At 45.1% G+C, this 23,646-nt stretch overlaps 1 protein-coding gene across 1 annotated transcript; it reads right to left on the bottom strand.

Moving 5' to 3' along the window:
- Nucleotides 1-202: 202 nt before the first annotated feature.
- Nucleotides 203-23,021, bottom strand: ATAD3A (ATPase family AAA domain containing 3A). The gene is made up of 16 exons (XM_058855080.1): nt 22,738-23,021; nt 21,918-21,994; nt 21,217-21,318; nt 19,712-19,771; nt 19,326-19,395; nt 18,373-18,538; nt 17,513-17,582; nt 15,437-15,592; nt 15,188-15,244; nt 14,155-14,280; nt 13,207-13,331; nt 10,990-11,041; nt 9,319-9,389; nt 6,929-7,096; nt 6,567-6,675; nt 203-601 (listed from the first exon to the last, which is right to left on the bottom strand). Exons 1-16 carry the CDS (start codon nt 22,967-22,969, stop codon nt 422-424), a joined length of 1,821 nt encoding a protein of 606 aa, XP_058711063.1. The 5' UTR covers nt 22,970-23,021; the 3' UTR covers nt 203-421.
- Between the last annotated feature and the right edge of the window lie 625 nt (nt 23,022-23,646).

Genomic DNA, 23,646 nt, shown 5'->3' with positions numbered 1-23,646 from the left:
GGAGCTGTCATGGGCAGGATGCGGGGAAAACGGTGAGAAATGCCTCTGCTGGAGCACAAGCCCTACAGATTTAAATGTATGACAGTGTCAGGCTTGGACAAGCCCTGGCTTCCCTTGGTGCTGGGACATTGCAGAAATGGCAGAGAAGGATTTGGGGTTTGTGCCTCTCCAGCAGGACAGGCCATAGAGACCAACACGCCAGTGGTATTTCAGCAAGGGGTCCTTTAATTCGGTTGCTTCTCCCTTATTAAAACCATTTTGTTTTTCTGGTGCAGTTTAAAGCCACGAGACCCAAGGCAGCCTGTGGCAGCACGCCCTCCCTGGCACCAAGGGCCGTGCTGCTCTCCGCAAGTGATTCCACCAAACCTTTGCCCAGAAACCCCTCCCAGATTTCTCTCCTCAGGTGAAGCCTGCAGGCTTCTCACACTGGTGTCTCTTTAGGGAAAGGTAGCAAGGGGTTCCTGTCAGTCCCTTTGTTTGCTTCTGCACCTTCTGTTTTCAGCCACTCCATCTTCTGCCGGTGCTGCTGCATCGCATCGGCCACACGGGCGTCGATCATGGCCTCAGTGAGCACCCCATCCTCCGAGGCATAGGCTGCTGCCTGTGGGGACAAGGACACCTCAGACAGCTCAGGGATGGCATTGCCCAGGACCAGGAGACATCTCAGACTGCTCCTTCTCTGTTGTTCTCCGTGCATGGTTTCCCCCCCAATGCCCTCATTCCAGGTGGCACACAGCAATCACCAACAAGAAGCTCTGCCCACCTCTGTATTTCCTGGGAATCAAACCCCTTGTTTTCAGAAGAAAAGGTCCCACACTTGGCTCATTTAAATTTCCTCTCCTGTTCTTAAAGAGCTGCATGTGTGAAGCCAATAAGGTGAAGAGAGGTGCGTGCAGGGGGGTGATGGAACGACTCCATCCAAGCAACAGAAATTGTTTAAACACTTGCACAGCCAAATGAATGTCAGTGCTGGGGGGAAACATGGGCAATATGGTGCCTCTAAAATTATGTTTCATGTGCACTGATCCTGCTTTCCTAATGCACTTCCCTCAGGAATCTCCCCTGCATCACTTCTGTGCTGTGTCAGCTTCCACCTTGCACTCAAAAGCCCACAGGACCTTCCCTTTCCTCCCCTCTCCAGTTCTGCTTGGCAAACACTCCATCCTGGAGCTGGGAGAGTCAGCACAGACGTGACCACAGCTCCTTGGGGAAAGGGCTGGCAACTCCTGCCCCTCTTGTCCAACAGTCTGCAGGGGGAACAGGCCCGTGAGGCAGCAGCAGAGGGACTGTCCCTTGGGAAGGGGACAAACAGGACAGCTGGGGCTCTGCCCGGCCATCCTGCAGATGCCAGCACAGCCGGTCCCTCCAAGTGAGGAAAGGATGCTTGTGCTGTCAGCTGTACCCATCTCCAAGGTAACAGAGCAGCCCCCAAGCTGCAGATTTCTAAATCTGGTTCCTCCCTCTGCAAGTGCTCCTATGAGCAGCTCTGTGTTGCACTTAGGGAATGAAGGAGCTTGGGATGAGGAGTGGGATCCCTGCAGCTCCCCACAGCCATCCTGCCTGGCCCTAAGAGCCCCAAACCTCTCCCCACATCCACAGAGCCACATCCTGGACTGCCACATGCCAACCCTTCTGTCTCCTGTCCCGGTGAGGAATATTAACTTTGGTTTCAGACACACTGCAGTGTGACTCTGAGGCAGCACACACGGGCTTCATTAATTATTGATGGTGCAAAACATCAGTTCCTGCAAGGAACAAGTCTGACAGCAAAAGCAGCACAGAAACAAACTCAAGTGCGACCCTTTTACACCTCCACTGCCCAGGGATGTCCACAGGGCAGAAGACAAAGCCCAGGATGAGCTGTTGCTTTGCTGTCACCACAGTGCTGTGGGTTAGAGCTGCCTATTACATCAGTGCTACCTCACTGCAGGAAGAGTAACTATTTCCAGAAATGAGCAAAAGGTTACCCAGGCTAGTTTTCAGGCTCCTCTAACCTACTTTCCAACCACTTTTTTGGGGAACTGGTTAGACCACAAAAGGTCTCACTTGCACAACTCACCAGAGCTGGCTGGTTTTCCATGCAAGCAGCATCAAATCCTTTCCCTGTGCAAACCCTTTGCAATCCTTCCTCCAGGCAGCACTGACAAATCAGGCTGGTGGTCCTACTTAAAACCAGGAGTAAACACTGGCCTGGGGCAGGGAGTGCAGAGAACGAGCAGAATTCTCTGTAAACAGAGCATTCTCTCTGCACAAAGGCTCTTGTTCTGCACTCACTGCCTGAGCAGGATCCTCAGCACTGAGGCTGCCACTTCTGCTTCCAAAACCTGCCAAATATTCCCACAGCACCTCTCCCAACCCCTCCTGTCCTCTCTGTAAAAGGGGAACACTGGAAAGGTTTTATTCAGACCTCACTCATCCAGTTTACATCCCCTCTCAAGCCAGCCCTGGTGAGGTATTTTAAAATGAAAAAGCACCTTCCTGGGATGCATTTTTGTGCTTCCAGAGCTCAGAGAGGAAGGACGTCTGGCCTGATCTCCTCCCTGCCACTGCACAGCCCATCCAGCCCAGTGTGGAACCTCCTGCAAAGCTGTGCAGTTCACGCTCTGCTGATTTTGTCAATGACTTTCTATTTTTAGAAAGCCTTAGGCCCTCACTGTCAAGAAAGCAAATGGGAGAAGCAGCTGCCCCTTCTGGGAGTAGCTTGCACACACACAAAAATGGTACCAAGCTTCATTTATATTCATACCTCTGCCTCCTGCATGGACAAATTTTAACCCATTTTATCCCTTGCAGCAATTCCTGTTTTATTCCTTGAAACAAATTATGAAATAATTTTGTTTGGTGGGGATGGAACAGATGACAAGTCCAGCCTAAATGACCTCATGTTTCATTTCAGCCAAGACTTGTGGTTTATTTTAACCTGGCCAGACTAATCTGTATCATTTGAATCCCACTGATAATGAAAATAGCCTGATTAAAAAAAATTCCACACAAAAATACAACAGCTATTTTAAAAATATAAACAAGGGTTCAGGGAACAAAAGAAAGGCATTTATGTCAGTGGCATAAAAAGGCAAGGAAATGACAGGAAGCTCACACTGGGACATAAAACTCCTGGGAATTCTCCTGAAGTGCTGCCAAAACAATTTTCCAAGATTACAGCTTGGAATAGTGAAAGGTTGCTTTTTGGTTTTGACATTTTATCTAAAGCACATCTGTAGGTTTGAGTACAGTGCTGGGAAATCTGCACATGACTATAAACAGAGCTGAGGGGAATTTTTTTAAGGGGAAAATGCATCTGGTCCATGCTAGAGCCATAAAGGTCAATGGAAAAGCACAAGGACAAAAGGGAATGCTCAGTCTTCTGCAGAAGAGATTAAAATGGATTTCTAGCACGCACACTGTTAGCTGTGCCAGACAGCAATATTTTTCCCAGTGCTAGAGGTTACACTTTTGGCTTTTCTGCATCTTATTTTTTTTTTCTCTTGGTAAATACAGGACAGACAGAGCCAGACCAAAACAGCAGTGGGCTAGAATTTCATGTAAATGACAGCAAATCAATCTCAAATTCAGTTTATGGTGGAGTTAAGCCTCTGAATGCTGCAGCTATCGCTCAGTTTAACTGAGATGTTTTTTCAAAAGCAATATTGGCAGAAGAATCCTTGTGGGAACTGACTGCAAGGGCACAGGACATAGTGGCCACTGCTGCTGTCCCAGAGAAGAGCTAATGGTTGTGATGCTTTCACCTCCTAAAGCTTCAGAACTTCCCCTTTCCCCAAACCATCTCTGGGATCAAGTTCTGGGAAGGGAAGATGATCCCAGAGCTGCTGAGGATTCCAGAGGCTCCAACCTCCATCAGGGCTGCACAAACACCTTCCTGTGCGCAGGATTAAAGCTAAGGTGTGCACTCAGAAAGGGGCTGCTCACATCAGGCACAGGGTGGAATTGTGGGGTTTGACCTCTCCAGGGCCCAGAGATGGGCTTGGATGATGCCTGTGAGTTTTTCCCAGCTCAAAATATTCTGTAATCAGATAATTTCCCACCTTTGTCTGGCAGCATCTTGAATTAAAAGGGAATTCAAAGACCAAAAATGATATATTGATATGAGATATAAGAAATACAGAGTGTCTGTGGTACATAAGCACCCTACAGCTGCTGCACCCAGCTGAGGGAAGCCTGATAAGGATTTTTTGGAGTCAGTTCCTGGTTCCTCCAGCCCCTACCTACCCTGAACACTGTAGCTATGCAGTTAACTCATCTTGCCAAGCTATTTTTAGCTCTACTCAGCTCCCTGACCCAGTTCAGAGCACAGCCATCCACAGGGGTGCACCAGCACCACGGGAAGCAGAGCAGGAAGGCAAGAATTTGAGGCAGGAAAACACTGCCAGAAAGGCTTGACAACTGCGTCCTTAAACCTTCCCCGACAGTCCAGAGCACTGGAGCAGCTACAAAGGCACCTACCAGTCCCCAGTGCTAAAACAGGGCCTAAAATACCAACAGCTCCCAGGAGATCAGCTGGATGTGAGCAAAAAACACCTGCCTGGAGAGGGGCTTTACCCCAAACCTGCTGAGGGGCTTCACACAGGCAAACCCAAAGGCAGGTGGGACATGTCCTGCCAAGGTCAGTGGTCAGAGCTGGCAGAACAGCAGCTCCAGCCAAGCTCTAGTCAGTCACAGCTCGTCCAAAAAATGGACCATGGCTCATGGGTTTTCCTATTTTTATAGGTTTGGTCCATTTGCATATTGGGGGTTAATCCTCCAATTCCAGCTTCAGGTAATGAAGGAATTTACCCCAGGTTTGCTGCCCCAAACTCACTTTTGTTTCCATCTCTCAGGCCTGGGGCAGTGAGGTGTCCTCGATTCCCAGGCCCGGAGAGGAATTGTTGTGTCTGCCCAAAATGGGAATGCAGCAGCTCACACTGTGTGTGGAGTGTAGAGTTCTGCACTGAAGAACTGAAGGGTTACAAATCTATGGAATAAAGAAAAGCTAAAATCCTAAGGCATTACAAAGTGACTGAAAAAGAACCCCCAGAGCATCGACAGCTCTGACAGGCAGCTCCCAGGGTAGTGCTCAAGACAACTCTTATCCCACCCTGCATGCCCTCGTGGCCGCATGTCCAGCCCCTGGGCTGCTCACTGACCCTTGGCACATTCCACTCCCCTTCCTGACCAACAAGAAATGAGGCCCCTTTGATTTTAACACAGATGAAGTTTCTTGCTACATCCAACCAACCCAAGTATTTCTTCTCTCCTGCATGTTTGTTTTTTTCAAGCCCTTTGAGTGTTTCATGAGAGCAGAGAGGAACACAACTTCCCGCTGCAATTTTACATCAAACTTTGTTAGTAGTGAATAGTGCTGGCAGCACAAGATACATTTTAAAAAGCTGTCAGGGAAAATTAGTCACCCCCACCTTTTTCCTCCCTTCACCAGCACTTAAAGGATAAATGATAAAAGCTGAGATCATTCCTGGGGAGTAATGACAAACTTGCTGATAAGGGGTGATAAAAAGCAAGGGATCATTTATCACAACTTCTTATCACAGGAAGTAGTTGGCAGCAAAGCCTTTCACATACGTGGGGCAGATGACAGTACACATTTTGAAATATGATTCAGTATCACAAAAATTATACAGGAAAATTAACCAGCTGTGTGCTAGCAACGAATAAAATAGGAACTAACAGCACTCAAATTGGACCTCGGCTCATGACTACTGCAATTAAAATTAATTTGAACTAGAAAGGAACAATATTTCTGTCCCTTAAAAGGTGGAAACCCAGTAGTAGAAGGAATGAAATGCACAAACTTCGTAAGATGTTTGTGAGCTGCTAAACTTAATTAAAAATTTAAGAACTATACAAAAAGTCACTTTGTTTTTACAGTCCCTGAAAAGAAGCTGACATGAGTAAGGTTACATGACACACAAATTGGAGCACATTCCTTCAGTTGAGATTTCTAGGTTAGTTTATGAAAATACACAATCCAGCAAGAAAATGGCAGCTGTGACAAAACAAGGTGAAAACCTGGTTTAAAAAAAAAAAAAAATCACTAAAAATCACTAAAGCTTGCATGTGAATAATTGTACTCCAAATGACTGCATTTCTTATTTTTTATGTATGGAAGAAATACCTTTCTTTTTTCCAGCTCCAATTACAGTTAGATTTGTTTCTTTAATAGCTCAAGTTGCACTGAAGTGTTTAAAACAAGAAGGGAAAGGAGGATGGTTTAGTACCCTAATGAAGGAAACAACATCAAGCATCTCTTCTGCTGAGCTTCCTAAGCTGGACCATGAACATGGCCAGCATGGACTGCCCAAATTCACTTCAAACTCACCTGCTTTACTTAAATTCCATAAGAGATTTCCCATTATAGATTATCAAAACTGTTCCTATTTATGGGATGAGGAATTATGCTGATATTCCAACACCCATTCCAGAGGCAGCAGTGTTCTGGTACCACCCTATGGACAAATGAAACTTTCACAGGGAGAGACAATCTGAGACTCTAGAATCAAATCCTCAAACCTTCCAGGAAGGGAAAAAGAAGGAAGGAGCAAAGCCCCACTCACCTGCCATGCAACAGCAAGCTGAGAGATCTCCCGGCCAGACATGCCCTCAGTCAGTCTGGCAATGTCTGAGCACTTCTTGCCATAATCAAACTGGGCCAGCTTCAACCTCCTGAAAGGCAGAACAACCTTTTGATTGATGTGTAGCTACACCAAAGGAGTTCCTACAGTTTCCTGCTTGCATTACTGCCTCCTGAATTTTAAGGGCACAACAAAAAATCTGGGATGGCATTGCATCAAGATTCCCATCCCTTGAGCTGCTTTTTGAAAGTGGGTTTATAGACAGAACATACAGGAAAGAGGATGAGAAAAACAAGAAAAGAAGGAGAATTCTCCAAGGTGGGAGAGCTGTGAGGTGTACTCACTGTTTGCCCTCCGTGGCTGGCTTCAGGACGTGCTGGTCGAAATACATCCTGACAAGTCGCTCGCGTTCCTCCAGCTGGGGCAGGTCAAAGTTCACCATTTCATCTATCCTGTCATTGATGGCCCAGTCAAACTGCTCAGGCTGGTTGCTTGCTAAAACAAGCATAAACCTGGAATTAGGGGGGGGAAAAAAAAAAGGATAGACTGACAAAGCCGTAAAAATAAAAATCAATGAACTGAGTCTGGACATCGGGAGCTGTTGTAGCTAGGATTAAAGGTGTTTCATCACTTGGAAAAAACCTGGACTCCTTAGAAATAGCTTTAACAGCATCTGAAGCACTGCACTAAAATGTGTTTTGGGCTGTTTAGAACAGTCTGATGTGTGCAGACCAAGCTCTGCTCCACGATACATGTGCTGCTCCAGGTCCTCCTGCATTTTGGAGCTGGAAATCCTTTTATTTTATTGCTTTGCAACGACACTTCTTCCCCGTGCCAATACTTTAATGCTTTAATTGATGTCAGTAGTTTAATAGTGCCTAATAATCTGAAATGGGCTTTTAAGCACAGCTATTGGAATATTGATGTTCTTGCTGTCTGTCTGAATCATTGGCTACAAGGGGCTGTGTTCTCTGCTGTCATGTCTGGAGATAACTTGGCCAAGATAAGTGGCTTTTCAACCAACAAGGACTTGCAGAAACACAAGCCTGGATTAAGGATTGCCATGCAGCCTAATACTCAGACAGTCAGCTATCCTAGAAGATGATTTTGGGAACTTTAAAGGCAGCAATTCCCAATCCTGGTGACAATTCCCTGCTGAAGGAAGAGCTCTCCTCAGGGTCCCACCAAAGCAGCCCCATTTACATGTCCCATTACACTGATCCCAGTGAGCTCCCATTCATGGATGAGGACTGCTCTTTGCCCAGAGCAGCAATAGGCTGCTCAGAAGTCAAAAGCAGTGCATGAATCACCAGGGCATGTTCAGTGACCTCAAATGGCTCATGGTTGAAATCAGGGCTGAATTCAACTTGAAAGTTCATTGCAAATGAGAGCTCAGCTGTTCTGAGGGGAAGCAGAGCATCCCCAGCACCCAAAACACACCCCCAGAGCTCTTCCAAAGCAATTTAACGTCAGGGAAAGAATGAACCATCTCCTGCCTGTCCCTGATTTGGAGAACAAATATTTAATGTGTTTATTCTCGCAAATATAATTTAATAATAATAATTATACTGAACATGGCTTTATAGAGGAACTCCATGTATCATTTCAGAAGAGATTTGCTCTCCTCCTGAAGGGAAAACCAAGGTTCTTGCAGGATCAACACCTTGCTTTGTAGCAATTTATTTATTTTAGAAGAAACACCCCTTCCCAGGCACCCCTGGGACAGAGAAGCTACACACAAGCAATTATCAGTTACAGGTGTATTGGTTCCAACAAGTTCAAGAGACTCCAGGGACAGAAAATGTCCTCGAACAGTGACCTTCCAGGATATTTGTTTCAATGGCATGAGGTTACTCAAGAAATCTTTCATTCCAGCCTCACTGAAGGGAGTTCGTGATTAAAAAAACTCCACTTTTCCACATAAAGCCAGAGACAACTTTTCTTGCTGGCTCAATTGTAAAAGGAGAAATTTTAACAACTAAGTAAAGTTCACACCAAAAAATCAAGTATTATTTGAGGAAGGTGGAGGAAAGGTCACCTCTCTATTATGCTAGCCAGGAAATGGTTTTGGCTAAACTGAGCAGTGCTGTGCAGGGAGTTCCTATGGATGTGACAAAGTGAGCAAGAGTGGGGCACAGTGACCTTGCCACTCTGTCACCTCAGCCCTGCCATCCTGTGCTCAGCGAGGAAGGAACAGCTCTGGGATTCCACACAGAGTCAGACAGAAAGAAATGAAGTCAGACAGAAACTCATCTGCCTCAAAGTTCCTGCCCACACAAGCACAAGATGGGAGGTGACTGAAGAGGAACAAGCACCACTGAAGTGTTTTTCCAGGTGTCCTGGTTAAGGGCAAATTTGGGAGAGAACCTCTCAAAACATGAAGCACCCAGCCAGGATGAACTTGGAATTTTTGCGGTAGTGATTTTCCTGAACTCTTGTACAAACAGTAACTTATCAAGAAAGAAAATATAAACATCAAGACACCCAAGATGTAAAAATACCACCCCAATTTCATGAAAAAAAATTCATTCTGTTCTGATTTCCAAGTGCCAGGAAAAGTTGAAGGAGGACCAAGCAACATTCAGCACATCAACTGAAAGGGGAATATTCTCTGCAGATTTCTTTCAATCTCTCAGCAACACAGATCATTTCCAACTTCCATTTGTACAACAGAGACCTTTTAAAGACTTTCCTCAATTCAGGGAAATATCAGCTGCAGAAACTGGATACTCACTTGTTGCTGTGCTGCCCTGTTCTGTGCAGAAATGCATTTAAAGTTGCTCTGAGATCTTCACTGATTTTCTCCTGCAAAGAGGAAACCCAAAGGAGGATCAGCTGCTGAGGACTGCAGAGAGCCTATAGCTTTAAGCAGCATTATGGACAAAGGGAATTCTCTTATTGTCAAGCACTTGCATTACAGCAGAATCCAAAGCACTCTCTCACCTTGGGGGAAAAAATCAATTTATACACCCAGGAAAAAGGTTAGGAATAAAGCTTCCAGAAGAGAGACTACAGATTTATCCACACACATCCAGTGATTTGCTTCAAACCCAATGCTCTGGCCACTGGCCCAGGTGGCTTTCCCTGCTATGGGAAGTTCAGTGCGATATTCAGAGGAAAATAAGCCAAGGATTCACTCACACATTCAAAGTAACCTTCTGGAGAGCTTTTTAAATACACAGCTGGGATTCAATAGCAGGTCCAGACTGGTTGTACAATGTGGTGACTGACTTTGGAAACACAAATTATTTGTACAGGGGAAGATGCTGCTGTAACTTTGTTCCATCTAGCAAAAAGCAGTTTCGTAATGAAAACTTTCCAGGATAAATATCTGTGGGGACAAAGCCCAAACCTTAAAAGGTACCAGCATGAACAACGTTCAGCATATGCCTCTTTCCTTCCTATTTTCCTGCTGCAAAACCGTCAACAAGACTGGGCAACTGATGCGTTTTTCCTGGTCTTGAAATTAAGAGTTAGACACAGTTAAGGGATAAAGGGTTTTTATCTTGATATTTAATAAGGTTTTTTATGGTGCAACAATTTGCTAAGGTGGAATATGCTGAAATGTACATTCGTGGTAGAGCATGTGGACAATTTTATAGATTTTGTAAATTAGCATATTTAATTAAGATGTTTTAACGAGAGGTTTGAATGAAGAGCGTGGTATTTCTTTATTCCAAAGTATTTTTCATTAGATGGGTTTAATTCTTGTTCATGGGATGTGTTTTGGAGGGAATTTGGCTTTTTGAGGTAGTGTAGGGTTTTTTGGTTTTTAATGGCCAGGCTTTAGGATGTTTGGTTATTTTGGCCAAATAGAATATTAGGACTATGTCAAGATATTAGATTTAAGGAATTACAAGTATGCATGCTAAGGGTATTGAGAATACATAAGAGGTATTTAAAAGAAAAGACAAAAAATTATCATGGCATTGTCGCCCTGAAAACTCAATTTTCTGAGCTTGCTGACAGTTTTCTAAAGACTTTCCCAGGAGAAACTGTAAACATAGACTCCTTCTGATACACGTCTTTTGATGGACATCTCTCACGGTCAGTGCGGTTGGAAAGGTGTTAACATGACTATCCAATCCCTGGCTGTGGTCAGAAACTTACAAATTCTGAGAGAAGAAATAAAGTTCTCTCTTCCTTTCACCACACCTCGAGCTGTGCTCGTGTGACCTATTTCGTATCCAGCAGCACCATGGCATCACCACCCATCTTTTGCAGGCAGGAATTTTCAGTTTCAAGATGCCCAAAACGCTGATTTCTTGTCTCTGCCATCAGTTAATCAGGTGAGCACTGAGGCACCTGCTAGCTTCCATTTTTTGCCAATTGCAGCCAGATAATCAGAATGCAGGAGGCTGCTGGCTGGCACTGCAGAAGGAGCAGACACACACCAAGCACTTACTGTCGCCCTTTTCCTCAGGAACGCGTCCGCTTCATCCACGAACAGCAGGAGGCTGCAAAAGGAAAGCACTACACAGTAACAGGACACAGGTAAGTGATGCTCAGTTGGCTCCAGAATCCACCTGCCCCCACTGCCAGGCACCCACAGCTGGCAACACCCAAAGGATTGCACAAGCAACCTAATTTCCTCAGGCAGTGTTTTGTAGCTATGCTGTGGCAAGCTGTCCGTGGCATGCACCTGGCCCAGCCCAGCAGCTGAAAAATGGATTAATTTCACACACCTCAGGGCCATAAATCTGCCCCCAAGCCCCTGGAGTTCTGTTTCCTGGTGTTCAGAAGAAGATTGAAGCAAGACTAAGGCACATGACCTTAAACTCCTCTGGATTTTTAAATCTAGATGAAAGTTTTCACAGGCACAGTTTGAAGTTTGTGCTGGCAGTGCTGGATGTTACTGCCAAGCTGCATTAGATATTTGAAATTTAGACCTGCTGAAATCTGAGAGTGCTATTTTAGCATTCCCTCCTCTTTAGAGAGGTGTGTACAAGGGCACAATACAGAAATCCTGGTGACAGTGACACCTCCCTGCTATTTTTCTTCCTTATGCCACTCTGAAAAGCACAAACCAGAGTCCTCTCCTCAGCCTGCTTTGTTATTTTGTGAGGTTTTTCTCTCCCAAACCACAGCAGCACCAATGTAATGGTTTTACTACCTGTGGAGAAGCAAATTAATAAAGTCCATGAATTATTCACCAAAATAAATTCACTTATAACCCAAGGGCAGTGCTCTTCCCAAGGGACTGAGCCTGTAAAGATGTTTATCAATAACAGAACCAGGGTGCTCATAAAGCTGTCACAGCTTGTACTACCTCCTTGCCTAGCTTCAAACCCAGCTTTCTTCCAGGGGATTTCAGGCATATTAACATCTTCCAGCCATCCCCAGCTTCTCCCATATACTCTCTGCAGAGAAGTGTCTGTTATCACAATTTCAGTTAATAAAGGCAACAGCTAAGGCTCCTGGATATTCAGAATTAAATATGCTTAAATACTTCAGTGCTACTGGAGGTGAAAATATTGATTCTATGGACCCATGTAAGCTTTGATCAGGAAGTGTAGGAAGCTGAAATGTACATAAAATTTTATCAGGGCAGAGAAATTCAGACCCAGGCAATGCTGTAAAAGAATTCCTTAATGGAACCATCCAGCTGAGTATCCTCCTTCACATCTCTTCCAACTTCTCACTTAAATTCTAAGCTTACTTAAATTCTTTCCTTCTACAGTGCCGCAGGATAAAAGCTTAAAATTTTAAATCCTTAGGACGTTTCCCTGCTTTTTTCTTTGTAAGGGGAAATAGAATGATTTAGATGATGAATGAAGCAAGGATTAAAAGCGACACTGCAAGATAATGTCCATCTCAAGCAATCAGAGAACACATAAATCACTGAGCAGCCACATTTACAGATCTGAGATCAAACCAGCACAAAACCCAAAGTGATACCCCCTGAAAGTTCAATACTGAATTTTACCATCCTGGCTGGACAAACAGCTCCTCAGCTATCTCTGCACTGCAAAAACTCATTTACATTGGTAAGAGCAAATTGGCTACACACTTAGGGAGCCAAGATTCAGCCTCAACGTGAAGATTCTCTGCAGATAAAAATTTGCTTGTAAAGGTGACTGAAAAAGCAAAAATTCTTTTTTGTGTTTGTGATTTTTACATCTGATGTCAATGCCTTTAACATCTGTTTGCTCCTTATCCTCTATATTTCTTATAATTCACTCCTCCTGCAAAGTAAACAAGAAGCTGGATCTAAATACTATCAGTGTTTAAAATCTGAGCAGTTGCAACAGGGAACATCCAGAGTGTGAACACCTTATTTGTGCTAAATCTTCTAATTAGTCAGATCATTCATCACCCTGAAGGAAATTTGTCCCAGCTTTCAAGTGGGCAGGAAGTGTCTTCTTGCTAACAATAAAGTTACGACTGATCTAGAAAAGTTGGTGTAAAAAGGGTTTGAGAGAACAAAAAAGCAAAGGCTTTCAGCTTTTTAAATATTACTAATTAACAAGGATTCACCCATTCTAGGAAAACTTTCGAAGATTCTTCGAAATTTCAAAGTTTTCTCCGTGTTACCTCACTCAGTAATAGTGACTGAGGCTGTTGTAGTGAGGGCTTTTTGAGCAAAAACCCAAATTGAGGACTCAAGAAAAGTTCAACTTACCCTCTCCTACTGGTGTTGGCCCAGTCAAACAGTTTGTGCATAGCTGTGACCCCTTCCCTGCCCATGGGAGCCACGTCCCCTCCTGTCATGATGGCATAATCCATGCCCGAGTGCACAGCTAATTTCTGGAATCAAACAAAAACCAGCAAATTAAACCCTTTCTTTCACAGCAAGGCCATGGAGGATGAAGAGAGAATTAAAGCAGTTTAGTCCTGCCAGTATGCTTATTTGCAGAGGGGAGGTTTGGCTTCCTTATGTTCTTTATTGCTTAGTGGCATTTGTGTATTACTTTTTCCATTTCTGTCCATCTCTATTGGCTTTAGAAACCCAAATTAGGTGGCTTCAGAAATCCAGTAGGTGCCATAGAAAGCTTTAGGTGCCATACTCTCAGAAAATCACTGGGGTAAGAGTTTGATGTACTGACAGAAGGAAAAAATTCAACTTGCATCAATTTGTTAAATCTGCCACTGTTAAAAAGTTGATGACACCTCAGGTCTTGTGGACAAGCACTGAAAAGCAAGGGAAAAAAGTAAAATTCTGACTCAAATCCATGTAAAAATCATCCTGGCAGTGCCTCTGCACATGGACCCATGCCTGTCTCTGCTCTGGGACTGTGAACAACAGCAGGAAAGACCCACTTAACCAAGGGTATAAAACCAACAGAGGTGGATATGAAGTGGCTGCTGCTGGGATTCCTACAACTCCCAGCTGCTAAGGGCCTTTTCCAGATGGAAAGGCTCCTCTGCCTACTCTCAGCACCAGAGTCCAAGTGGCTGCACTGATTCAGAGCTGAAGCAGGCAGGCTGCCCTATCCTCCCTCCCTAACAGTAACACAATGTTTATGCAACACTCCAGCAAGAGATTTCAGCCCAGGGAGGCTTCTCAGGCCCTGCAATTTTCAGAGCACTTTGCAATGTATAGGTTGGCAGAATGTTGGCAGGGTTTTACCTTGGCAAAGAGAGTTTTTCCAGTGCCAGGGGGACCGTACATCAGAACATTCCTGTACAGGCTTTTGTTCTTTTTTGTGTTTCTTGTTGCTATGGCAATGTCTCTCACACGTGCTTCCAGCTGGGGCTGCAAGAAAAGAGTTAAATGGAAGGACCAGAAAGTACCAAAAGAGCTGCAGCTACCAGGGTTCCCAGATCAGTACCTGCAGGAAGGAGGCAGCACTCCAGGCTCAAGCTTTTAAGTCTTAACTTCAGCTGCTCATGACTCCATACCAAGGTCATTTCCTGTCTATGTGAGGATTTACTTGATTTTCTGTCCACTTGGCTACAATTCTTTCATAAGAAAAAGCAGCAATGCAAGAAGCAGTGCAGTGATATTCTAGGAACAGTTAACACCTAAATATTCACTTCCTAATGGATGCCCTGGGAGGGATATGTCAAAACACAAGCAACTCTTTGCAGTGCTAATTCCTTCTCAAGTCATAAACTCCTATTTATTTTACTACTGCATTTGGATCCCCAAATGAGAGCTATTCCTGCAGGAGCATTTTCTCTCAGCAGCTTCAAGCAGCTCTTAAATTTGCCTGATAACCAGGAATCAAACTCAGAAGCAAATATACAGAAGTAGCACTAATTAACAAGTTAAGAAACAATCTCAGGGTGGGCAAGTAAACACAATATTTAGATTTTTTTGGCCTAGAAGCAGGTCTGGGTTCAGTAATCCTTAACTTCAGATGGCACAAGTGACATTGTGTATCTTAACATGCTGACTACAGAGAGAGAAACTGCACCAGAGCAGGGACTGAACCAAGACTTCCAACTGCTTTTCACATAGAAAAAAAAAAGTGAACAGGCTGCTTAATGCGTGTCACAGTGAACACAGGAGCTTATTAATGGTCTCAGTGTCCCAAGGGTGCTATGACCCCAAAACTGCTGGAATTACAGTTTTAGAAGTGAGTTTAAGGAACCAGCAGCTATTATTCAGAATCTAAAGTCATCTTTCACAGCCAAAGACAGGAAAACAGAGTACTCACACTGAGAACAACTCCTTCAAGGGCATCCTGAGCCTTGCTGGTCAGACGTTTACCAACCTTGAGAGGACAAATTCAGTTACTCACAGCTAGGAAAAAACCAAACCACATTTTGAAAACTCACTTGGACTAAAACATCTTACAGAATGTCAGTGGGCTCATCCCATCCATTCTATTCTGTTCATTCAGACCCACTGATGATCCCAGGCTGAGTTTTGTTAAGTGCAACACAGAAACAAAGCTGAATTTTACCTTGATAGGATGTTTCAGAGCCTCCAGCACAGTGATCCGGGAGGTTTCCCTCACCAGGGAGGGTTTGCCCAGCCGTGCTTCTATGTAGCGCCCTGCTACAGCCGTGGCATTTTTGGCAGAATAAACCCCCACTGCCAGCAGGGTCAGGCCTGCCACCTGCAAAAAAAAGGGGGAAAGATTAGCAAAAACACTTGGCAAGGCACTGCTGTTGTGTGCAGCCTGCCCTGTGGTGGGGAATTAAGATTCAGGACAAATGCTGACCAGGAGGAGTTTATTTTTGGTAAGGTGTTTTATCCCTGTTCAGACAGTCAAGGTCTCATACTCCCTGTTCACTGACTGCACTTGCACAACAAAAGGCAGAGGAAGCACAAGTGAAGCATTTAGTCCTGAATCCAGGAGTACATCCTACCCAAAATGTGTGGGGCTGTCCAGATTTTCAACTAAACTGAGTAATGAAGACAAAACAGCCACATCAGCCAGGTGCTGCCTGCCAGAATGCCCCTCACCACAGCAGAAAATGAAAGCTGAATTTAAGGTGCCATGGTAAAACAGTTGAATTGTGGCTGCCACCAAGGAAGGGCACAGTGGGGAACAAAAAGGGAATATCTACTAAAGGTGACAACTGTGCCAGCCCCAACTCAACAGGGAATCAGGGAGTCCACAGGAGAAACAAAGCCAAAACTATCATGGGAATGGAAATTACCTCACTGGATGGGAATTACCATCACTGCACTGGGCTGTTCTTTCAGAAACCCCACAAAATGAGACATTCTCATCAATTTGCCAGTGAAGCAGAAAGACTCCAAACTCAGGAGTCAGCTTAAAGCTGATGCAAATAATTTATATTGGAGAAAAGAGCAAACTGCAGCAATAGCTTTTAAAATAAGCTGACTTCTCCTGCAGATTGGGGTCAAAAACCTCAAGGACAACAAGGATGGACCTGTTCAATAAACCATGAGGCACCATCTGTTCACTCTCACTCTGCCAAAATGTGTGATATCACTTCTGCTCTGGATGGAAACACAAAGGGATCAGAACTGTGAGTTCCAGGATGCAAAGAGTGAGGGATCTCCACACCCAATTCAGCTCAGATACAGAACACAAAACAGATTTCACCTTTTTAGCAGCCTCCCTCTAAAAACAGTGTCATGATCTCATGCTTTTATACCATCCAGCACAGAGCAAAGATCCCTCTGCCTGGATAGATCTGACGTCAGTTTCTCAGGCTTTTGGACTTCATTGATGTTCATGTCACAAGATACACAGAAACAGAGCATTAAAACTGAGTTCTGTATCAAACAAAGGAATGTGTCTCTGAACAGTAAACAAAGTTAATTACATTAAAACCACAATGAACCAAAACACTTGAAGTAGAATCTTTGGGGCTCTTAAAATAACTGACTGGTTCTTATAGTAATTTCAAAATTGTCAAAGCAACAGAAAACATAAGTTATCCAGCTGTGTCATCCCCTTTCCAAAAATATACTTACTTTTTTTTTTTTTTTTTTTTTTTTTTTTTTTTTAAGCTAAATGTCCCAAATTCACAAGAGAAGAGCAAAAATGACCATAATGCAGGAAAGTGGTATCTGGGTCAAGTGCTCAAAGCCCCAAGTACTGATCTACAAAAGATCTGAACACTGCAGACACTCCAGGTACAGATGACAAAAGGAGCCACTAAAAGCTTGTCTTGTTCTCCCCAGTGCTCTCAGGGAAAGGATGTTTTGTATCAGCCTGTGTGTATAAAATCAGAAGGTGGAGCAGATGTTGTTGACTGATTTAAAGCAAAATTTCTATTTTAACCAGCCACACTACCAAAAATATTTTTTCACTGCTGTTTTATTGTAAGTATTACACTGAGAAACAACTTTATGTCTCCAAGATTCCATTTCCAAGCTCTTTTGTCCTATGAAAAGATGCTGCTCTGACTTTTAATCAATTTATTTAGCACACAGAAGAATTCTCTAAGTGCTCTCTAGACTACATCAAAATCAGATCTAAAGCTGTGATACAATCAGGAGTTTAACACATTTACAGACAGGCTTTTCTGGAAGTTACTGACAGATATCCCAACCTTACCGTGGCTGTGACTTTATCCCAGTCTGTTACAAAAGCACGGAATCCTTCCCCAAAGAGCATCCCAGCTGTCCTGTAGCAAGCAAACAGCAAGGCAAGCAGGAGAGAAAGGGATTTCAAGGACTGAATTGATAAACTTTCAAGACTAACTTTCAGATTGTAATAAAGTTGTAAATCTTCTTCAGAACTAGTCAAAGCTAAGGGCTCACCTCAGAATTAGAACATGAACAAGCATGGAAAATATATTCATAGTAATTTGATACCTACACCTGAGCTGGGATTAAGTAAAAAGAAGCATCTGACTTTAAGATGGCATCAGTTTATTTCTTTAATGCATTATTTATGTTGAACTCTAAGTATTTTACTCTAAAGCTTTTTTTGTTCAAAACCTCAAAAGAGCTAAAATTAACCAACTCCACCTCTGTGGAGCCAAACTGCTTTACACCTTTGTGGTGGATGGTCTGAAAGAGCTGAGGGGAACTGAAAGAACTGAGGGGCTCTCAGAATTACTGAGTTGCAGGATTAGAGGACAGGGCTTGAAATGATCTGTTAGAAAAATTGTTCACTATAAATGTCTCTGGTTGCCATTCAGGTGACAATGTAGTGAGACAAGTGAGAGAGTTCATACAAGGGCACACAACACTGAAATTCCTCACAGGAATAAACCTCAGGTTCTCTCACACATGGGGACACCCTTGGAGAAACACCAGGCTGAAATTCCTTAGAGGATTAAACCCCAGGTTCTTCCATGTGCTGGGACATACTTGGAGAAGCACCAGGATGGAACTCCTCAGAGGAACAGAGCCCAGCTTTCCAACATGCTGGGACACATGGAGAAGCTCCAGACCCTGCCCTGCACCTACTTGAGGGACTCGAGCACGGTCTGGCGGTGCTCAGCGGCCTTCAGGCGGATCTGCTCACGGATGATGTCAGCGTTCTCCCGCTCAGCCTTGGCGCGCGCCCGTGCCTCTGCCTCCACCCGCAACATCTCGTTCTTGTGCCGCAGCTCCATCTCCCTCTCCACGGTAGCTTGGGTTAAAAAAAACAGCAGAGAGGTCACATTTTTGGGTAGCTTAATGCCAGGGAGCAGGAAAATCCCAGGGAAGTTACTGTGCATGGCTTGGAAGGAGGAGGAGCAAAACAGTCCCAAAAAGGATTTTGGAAGCTCCATTACTTCAAACGTGGAATTGTGTGAAAGGAGAATTAATGAGAAATCCAGGAGTAAACTAACCCAACCCTACAGGGTTTCATCACTGGGATGTTTTCGTCAGGCTACACTTCCCTCACTGGATGGCAGCACAGCTGTCCACATCTGTGCTCAAAGCAAGCCAGCCTTCCCATCCTGTTCAGTCAAACACAAATTGCCTTAACATTTCTGAGACCTGCACCCCAGTGGAATTCTGGCAATTCCCAACAACAAAAAGAAAATAAGCAAGTTTCACACTACAACTTTTTTATTTTCTGCAGGAAAATGTAGATGAGGTGACACAGATTTAACCACTCCTCCCAGAAGATGTTTTGGTTTTTTTCCCCCTCCTCAAAACTGGTTCTATTTTAGGTTGTTCCAGTACGAAATCAGGATTTCAGGTATTCTATCAGGAGATACTGACAGTTCATTGGGAAATCCAGGAGTGACAGGGCAGATGATTAGCGGTGTAGCCCTTTCCGAAACTAACCTTGGAAGCAATTGCTAATTTTAGTGCTACTGGGATTTACCTGTTCTTGCCAATCTGACATCAAACACAGCATGGACAGAAAAATCAGCACAAGGACTCCACATGCCCTCATGCCCTCAGCAGCTGAACAAAACACTCACCTCGCCTCATGGCCTCCTGCTTCTGCACAGATTCCTCCTGCTTCCTCAGATTTTCCTCATTAGCAAGTTGCTACAGGGAGAGATTACAGCGGAAGAGATGTTGATGTTGTGAGAACTTAAAAGCGCCACAAATATTTTCACGAAGCTGGTGCTCAGGTTGAAGAGTGTTTTCCACTCCCCATCTCCCAGATTTATCCTCCTAATTTCAGGCTGCTGCTTTGTCCTAATGCCTAAGCCTTGATGTGCCAGGCTAGCACTGCTGATGCTGAGCAGATAACATAGATAAACAGTGCCCAGCAGGACAGGGCACAGCTCCAGAGCATCCCCCGGATGTAAGGAGGCTCCCAGCCCATTCCCAGCTGAATCAGAGCAGGAATCCACCTTACCTGCTGTCGCATTTGCTCATCGTAGCGCTGCCGTGCCAGTTTGTCCTGGTACTGGGCTCTCTTCAAAAACAAAACAGAACTCAGAATACACAGATTAGGCAGTTAAAAAAACAGCCTGGTCCTCAGAGAAATGAGGTTCAGAAGGGAAAAAACCAAACTAAATTGGAAAATCCACACAAATAAGAAATTATCCTGGATTTGAATATGAACAGGATAAAATATCCTCAGCACCAAAAACTCCTCTGTGCTAAGAAATCTCCACAGTCTGACTTCATTTTAAGGGACCACAGACGTCAAAATAAAGAACAAGTGTTTCTTGGCCCAGAAAAGGAGACTTCACTGGGAAAAACAGTTTTCATGTTCTAAACCACATTATCTGGACTGGTAGTCACCAGTCTATTGCAAGCAATAGAACTGTCAGGATGGTTTTGATATTTACTTGTTCCTCATTAATTCCTCATATCAATTTTCCACTGTAACTCCAAATAAACCTAAGTAATCTCCACTGAATTGGAAGTGGGCTGAGGATCCACATCCACCAGGAGGGAGAACTCTGTATCAGGGGGTGACATCATTCTCTCCAAACACAGGGACAGCAGAACACCTTGGGAATTACCTCCTCATCAACAGTACAACATCCTGGAATAAACCAAGATTGGGTTTGCTGTGATTTCAAATAACCCATGAGTTTGCTGTGACTTCAAACGATGCCCTGTGAACAGGAGGAGGTGAAGAATCCTGAGAGCAGCTGAATGTGCAGCTGCATCCTGGGCCCTTTTGAGCCCTGCTCAAAGTCCAAACTTTGCAAGAGGAAAAGCACCATGTGCCAAATAAACAGTTCTACCAAACTTCCCAAGCTGGATAATCCATTAGAATTAACCAATTCCCGCATCTCCTGTGCTCTCAGTGTAAGAAATCACCATAATTTAGCTTTAAACATAAAGGCCAGCCTTTATTTTCCTTGTTTCAGGATTATTGCCATGTCAGTGACTCAAGCTCAAACAACCAGGATGCACCGACATTGCTCACAACAACTCAGATTTGCATCACTTCTCCTCTTAAGATATTTTTTCCTGTTTACTTCATAGGAAACAGGGTTTCAAGCTACTTAAGACTGAAATCCAAATAACTTCAGAGCCATTCCACTGTCCAGGCTAACGCTTACAGTTGATAAACCAGTATTCCTCAACATTTCCCTGGAAAGCCCTTTAGGAAAATCCCAAAAAGCACAGAATGAGCACAACTGCTACCACCAGTTCCTCTGGACGTTCAAGAACGTGGGAACAAAAGTCCAAGAAGATAAAAATCCAGCTCAACATTACAAATCCAGGACAGAACAGGGGTTCAGTCTGTGAACACCCCAGTCCTCTGGCTGCCCACAACCCCCTCTCCCCAAAAAGGGGTAATTAATTAAAGGAATAATGAAAGAGATCATTATTGCCTTTTCTATAAGGGAAGATACAAACAAGGTCTCCCCTCACTTGGCTTCCCCCTCATTCCCTTACTGCTTGATGCTGTTTGGTTTCTTCATTGAGTGTTTTCCTTCTCTCTTCTGCTTGTACCCGGATCTGCTCATTCTTCAGCTGTTCTATGGCAGCTTCATACTCCTGGGAACAATCAGAGTATGTAATTCCCATTAACTGACCATCCTGGAGAAATTCTACTGTCAGAAATTCTACTGACAATTATATTCCAAGAAACCCCTCTGCAATCAGAGCAGTACCCTTAAAAGATGACCATTAACACAAGAAACTTAAATATGATAATAAAATTATTGTAAGAAGTATCATAATTAACCATTTCAGGATTAAACACAATTTAAAAAAAAATAAAAATCCAAGAGACCAACCACCACCCAAACAATCCCTAAATTCATTCAAAAGAGAAACAGAAGTCTGCCCTTCACCCAACTACTTTACAGTTCCCACAGAAACCCCTTGTCATTCCCCAAAAACAGTGATATTCCAAGAGTTACAAAACAACTCAGGACATACAAGTTTAATCAAAGCCACAAAAAAAAATGTGTCAGAATAGGCCAAATTAGCTGGGACTTCACCTGCCAGAATTACTTTTTTTTTTCCTAAAGGCAAATAGCTACAATTTCCTGAAGTTGAATAGAAAGGAAAATTTATCATCCTCTGCAGAGGAAAGATTTTATTTTTTATCCTTCCCAAACCTGGCAGCTGCCTGAGGGATTCCAACACACCTTCAGTTTGGTTTGCTGCTCCAGCTGCAACGTCTGCTCCTGCATCTGAGCAAGGCTCAGAGCATCTTTTGCATGGCCTGGAGGGTGGGAAGAGATTATGGACAGTGAGAGGTGTCTTCTCAGCAAAGAAGATGCTTAGACTGTTTGATCCATTTTGCTCCAGCTGTGCCTGCCTGGAGCACAGCATTGCAAGGGCATATTCAATCCTCCAGGGAATAAATTATTATTCAGCACACCTGTGGAAAAGATCCAACCAAGGCCAGGCTGGATGGGGCTGGAGCAATCTGGGATAGTGGAAGATCCCTGCCCTTGGCAGGGGGTGGAATGAGATGGGATTTAAGGTTTTTTCCAACCCAAACCATTCTGGGAATCTGTGATTTTATGAAGACGCTCACTCAGAGCTCACTGACTGGTAATGCTGATCCCGGGACCCCAGGAGAGCAGGGCAGGAGCCAGAGGCGGCCCTGGGCAGGTGGGACCCGACAGGACATGAGGTATGGGAGGATGGGTGAGGCTGGAAAGACTCCGAGAGGCTCCAGCATGGTCATCCCAGAGCACAGCGCACAGAACTGTGTCCAGACACACCTGGAATATCGCCAGTGAAGGCCACTGCACGCCCTCTCTGGCCTCTGTTCCCGAGTGGAACAGACAATTCCTCACGTCCAGGTGGAATTTCCTGGGCACCGATTCCTGCCCTTTCCTCGCGTCCCATCGCCGGGCCCCACAGAGCAGAACCCGCTGCCCGCTCTGACACCCCCTTTCCGCACATTAACGCACCCTGACGAGCTCTCCCACCCTCTCGCCCCGACCCCTCACGCACGGGACGCGTCCAGCTCTCTCGCCGCCTTGGCAGCGCGCTCCAGGCCCGTGGGGTCGAAGTTGCTCCATTTGTCCTTGGGCGTCTGACGGTCCCCGGCGCCGCCGCCGCCACCGGGGACGGGCGGCAGGGAGAGGCCGGCCCCGCTTCCCGCGCCTGTCCCGGTGCCCGGGGGTGCCGCGTCCCCGCCGCCGCCCGGGGCGGTCCCGCGGTTGAGCCCGAACAGCCACGACATGAGGGCGGCGGCGGCTGCACGCGGGGGACGCGCCGCGACCCGCGCGCATGCGCCGGAGGGCGGGCGGGCCACCCATTGGCCCGTGTGGGCGCCGTACCACACTCTGATTGGCGGAGAGACGCGGCGTGAGGGGTTTGATTGGTTGAAATAAGCTGAGGGGCGGGACCGCCGTGTGGGGGACGGATCGCCGGGAGGGACAAACGAGGTAGGCGGTGCTTCTGCGTAGCAACGGGAGTGCAGTGCGTTGCTAAGGGCCGCGAGGCGGGCACGGCTTTGGGGTTATCCCGGAGTTCCCTGGAAATCGGCTCGGGCCTGCCGTTATTTCCAGATTTCCGGATTTCTCCCGAAATCGCCTCCTTGGAATGGCAGAGAGGGTGGGAAAGCAGAAAAGGGGAGCGCGGAGAAACCTATCGCTGTGATTATCTGGGATAAAGAGCGGGATTTCCCTGGAAATCGGCACCTAATCCCACGTTTTGGAATGAGAAGGATGACACAGAAGCTTCCAGAGAAGGGGAGCACAGGGAAACCCTTATCTGTGGCTATCTGGGATTTCCTTTGAAAATCGGCTCCTGATCCAACATTTCCCATGGAATGGGAAAGATGATGGAAAAGTGGAAAAGGGGAGCACAGAGAAAACCATTGCTGTGGTTATCTGGGATAAAGAGTAGGATATACCA

This window comes from Poecile atricapillus, chromosome 22 (genome assembly GCF_030490865.1).
Source record: "Poecile atricapillus isolate bPoeAtr1 chromosome 22, bPoeAtr1.hap1, whole genome shotgun sequence".
Classification (NCBI taxonomy): domain Eukaryota; kingdom Metazoa; phylum Chordata; class Aves; order Passeriformes; family Paridae; genus Poecile; species Poecile atricapillus.
Note: the sequence above shows the minus strand (reverse complement) of the source record. Positions and strands in the feature narration are given on the sequence as shown.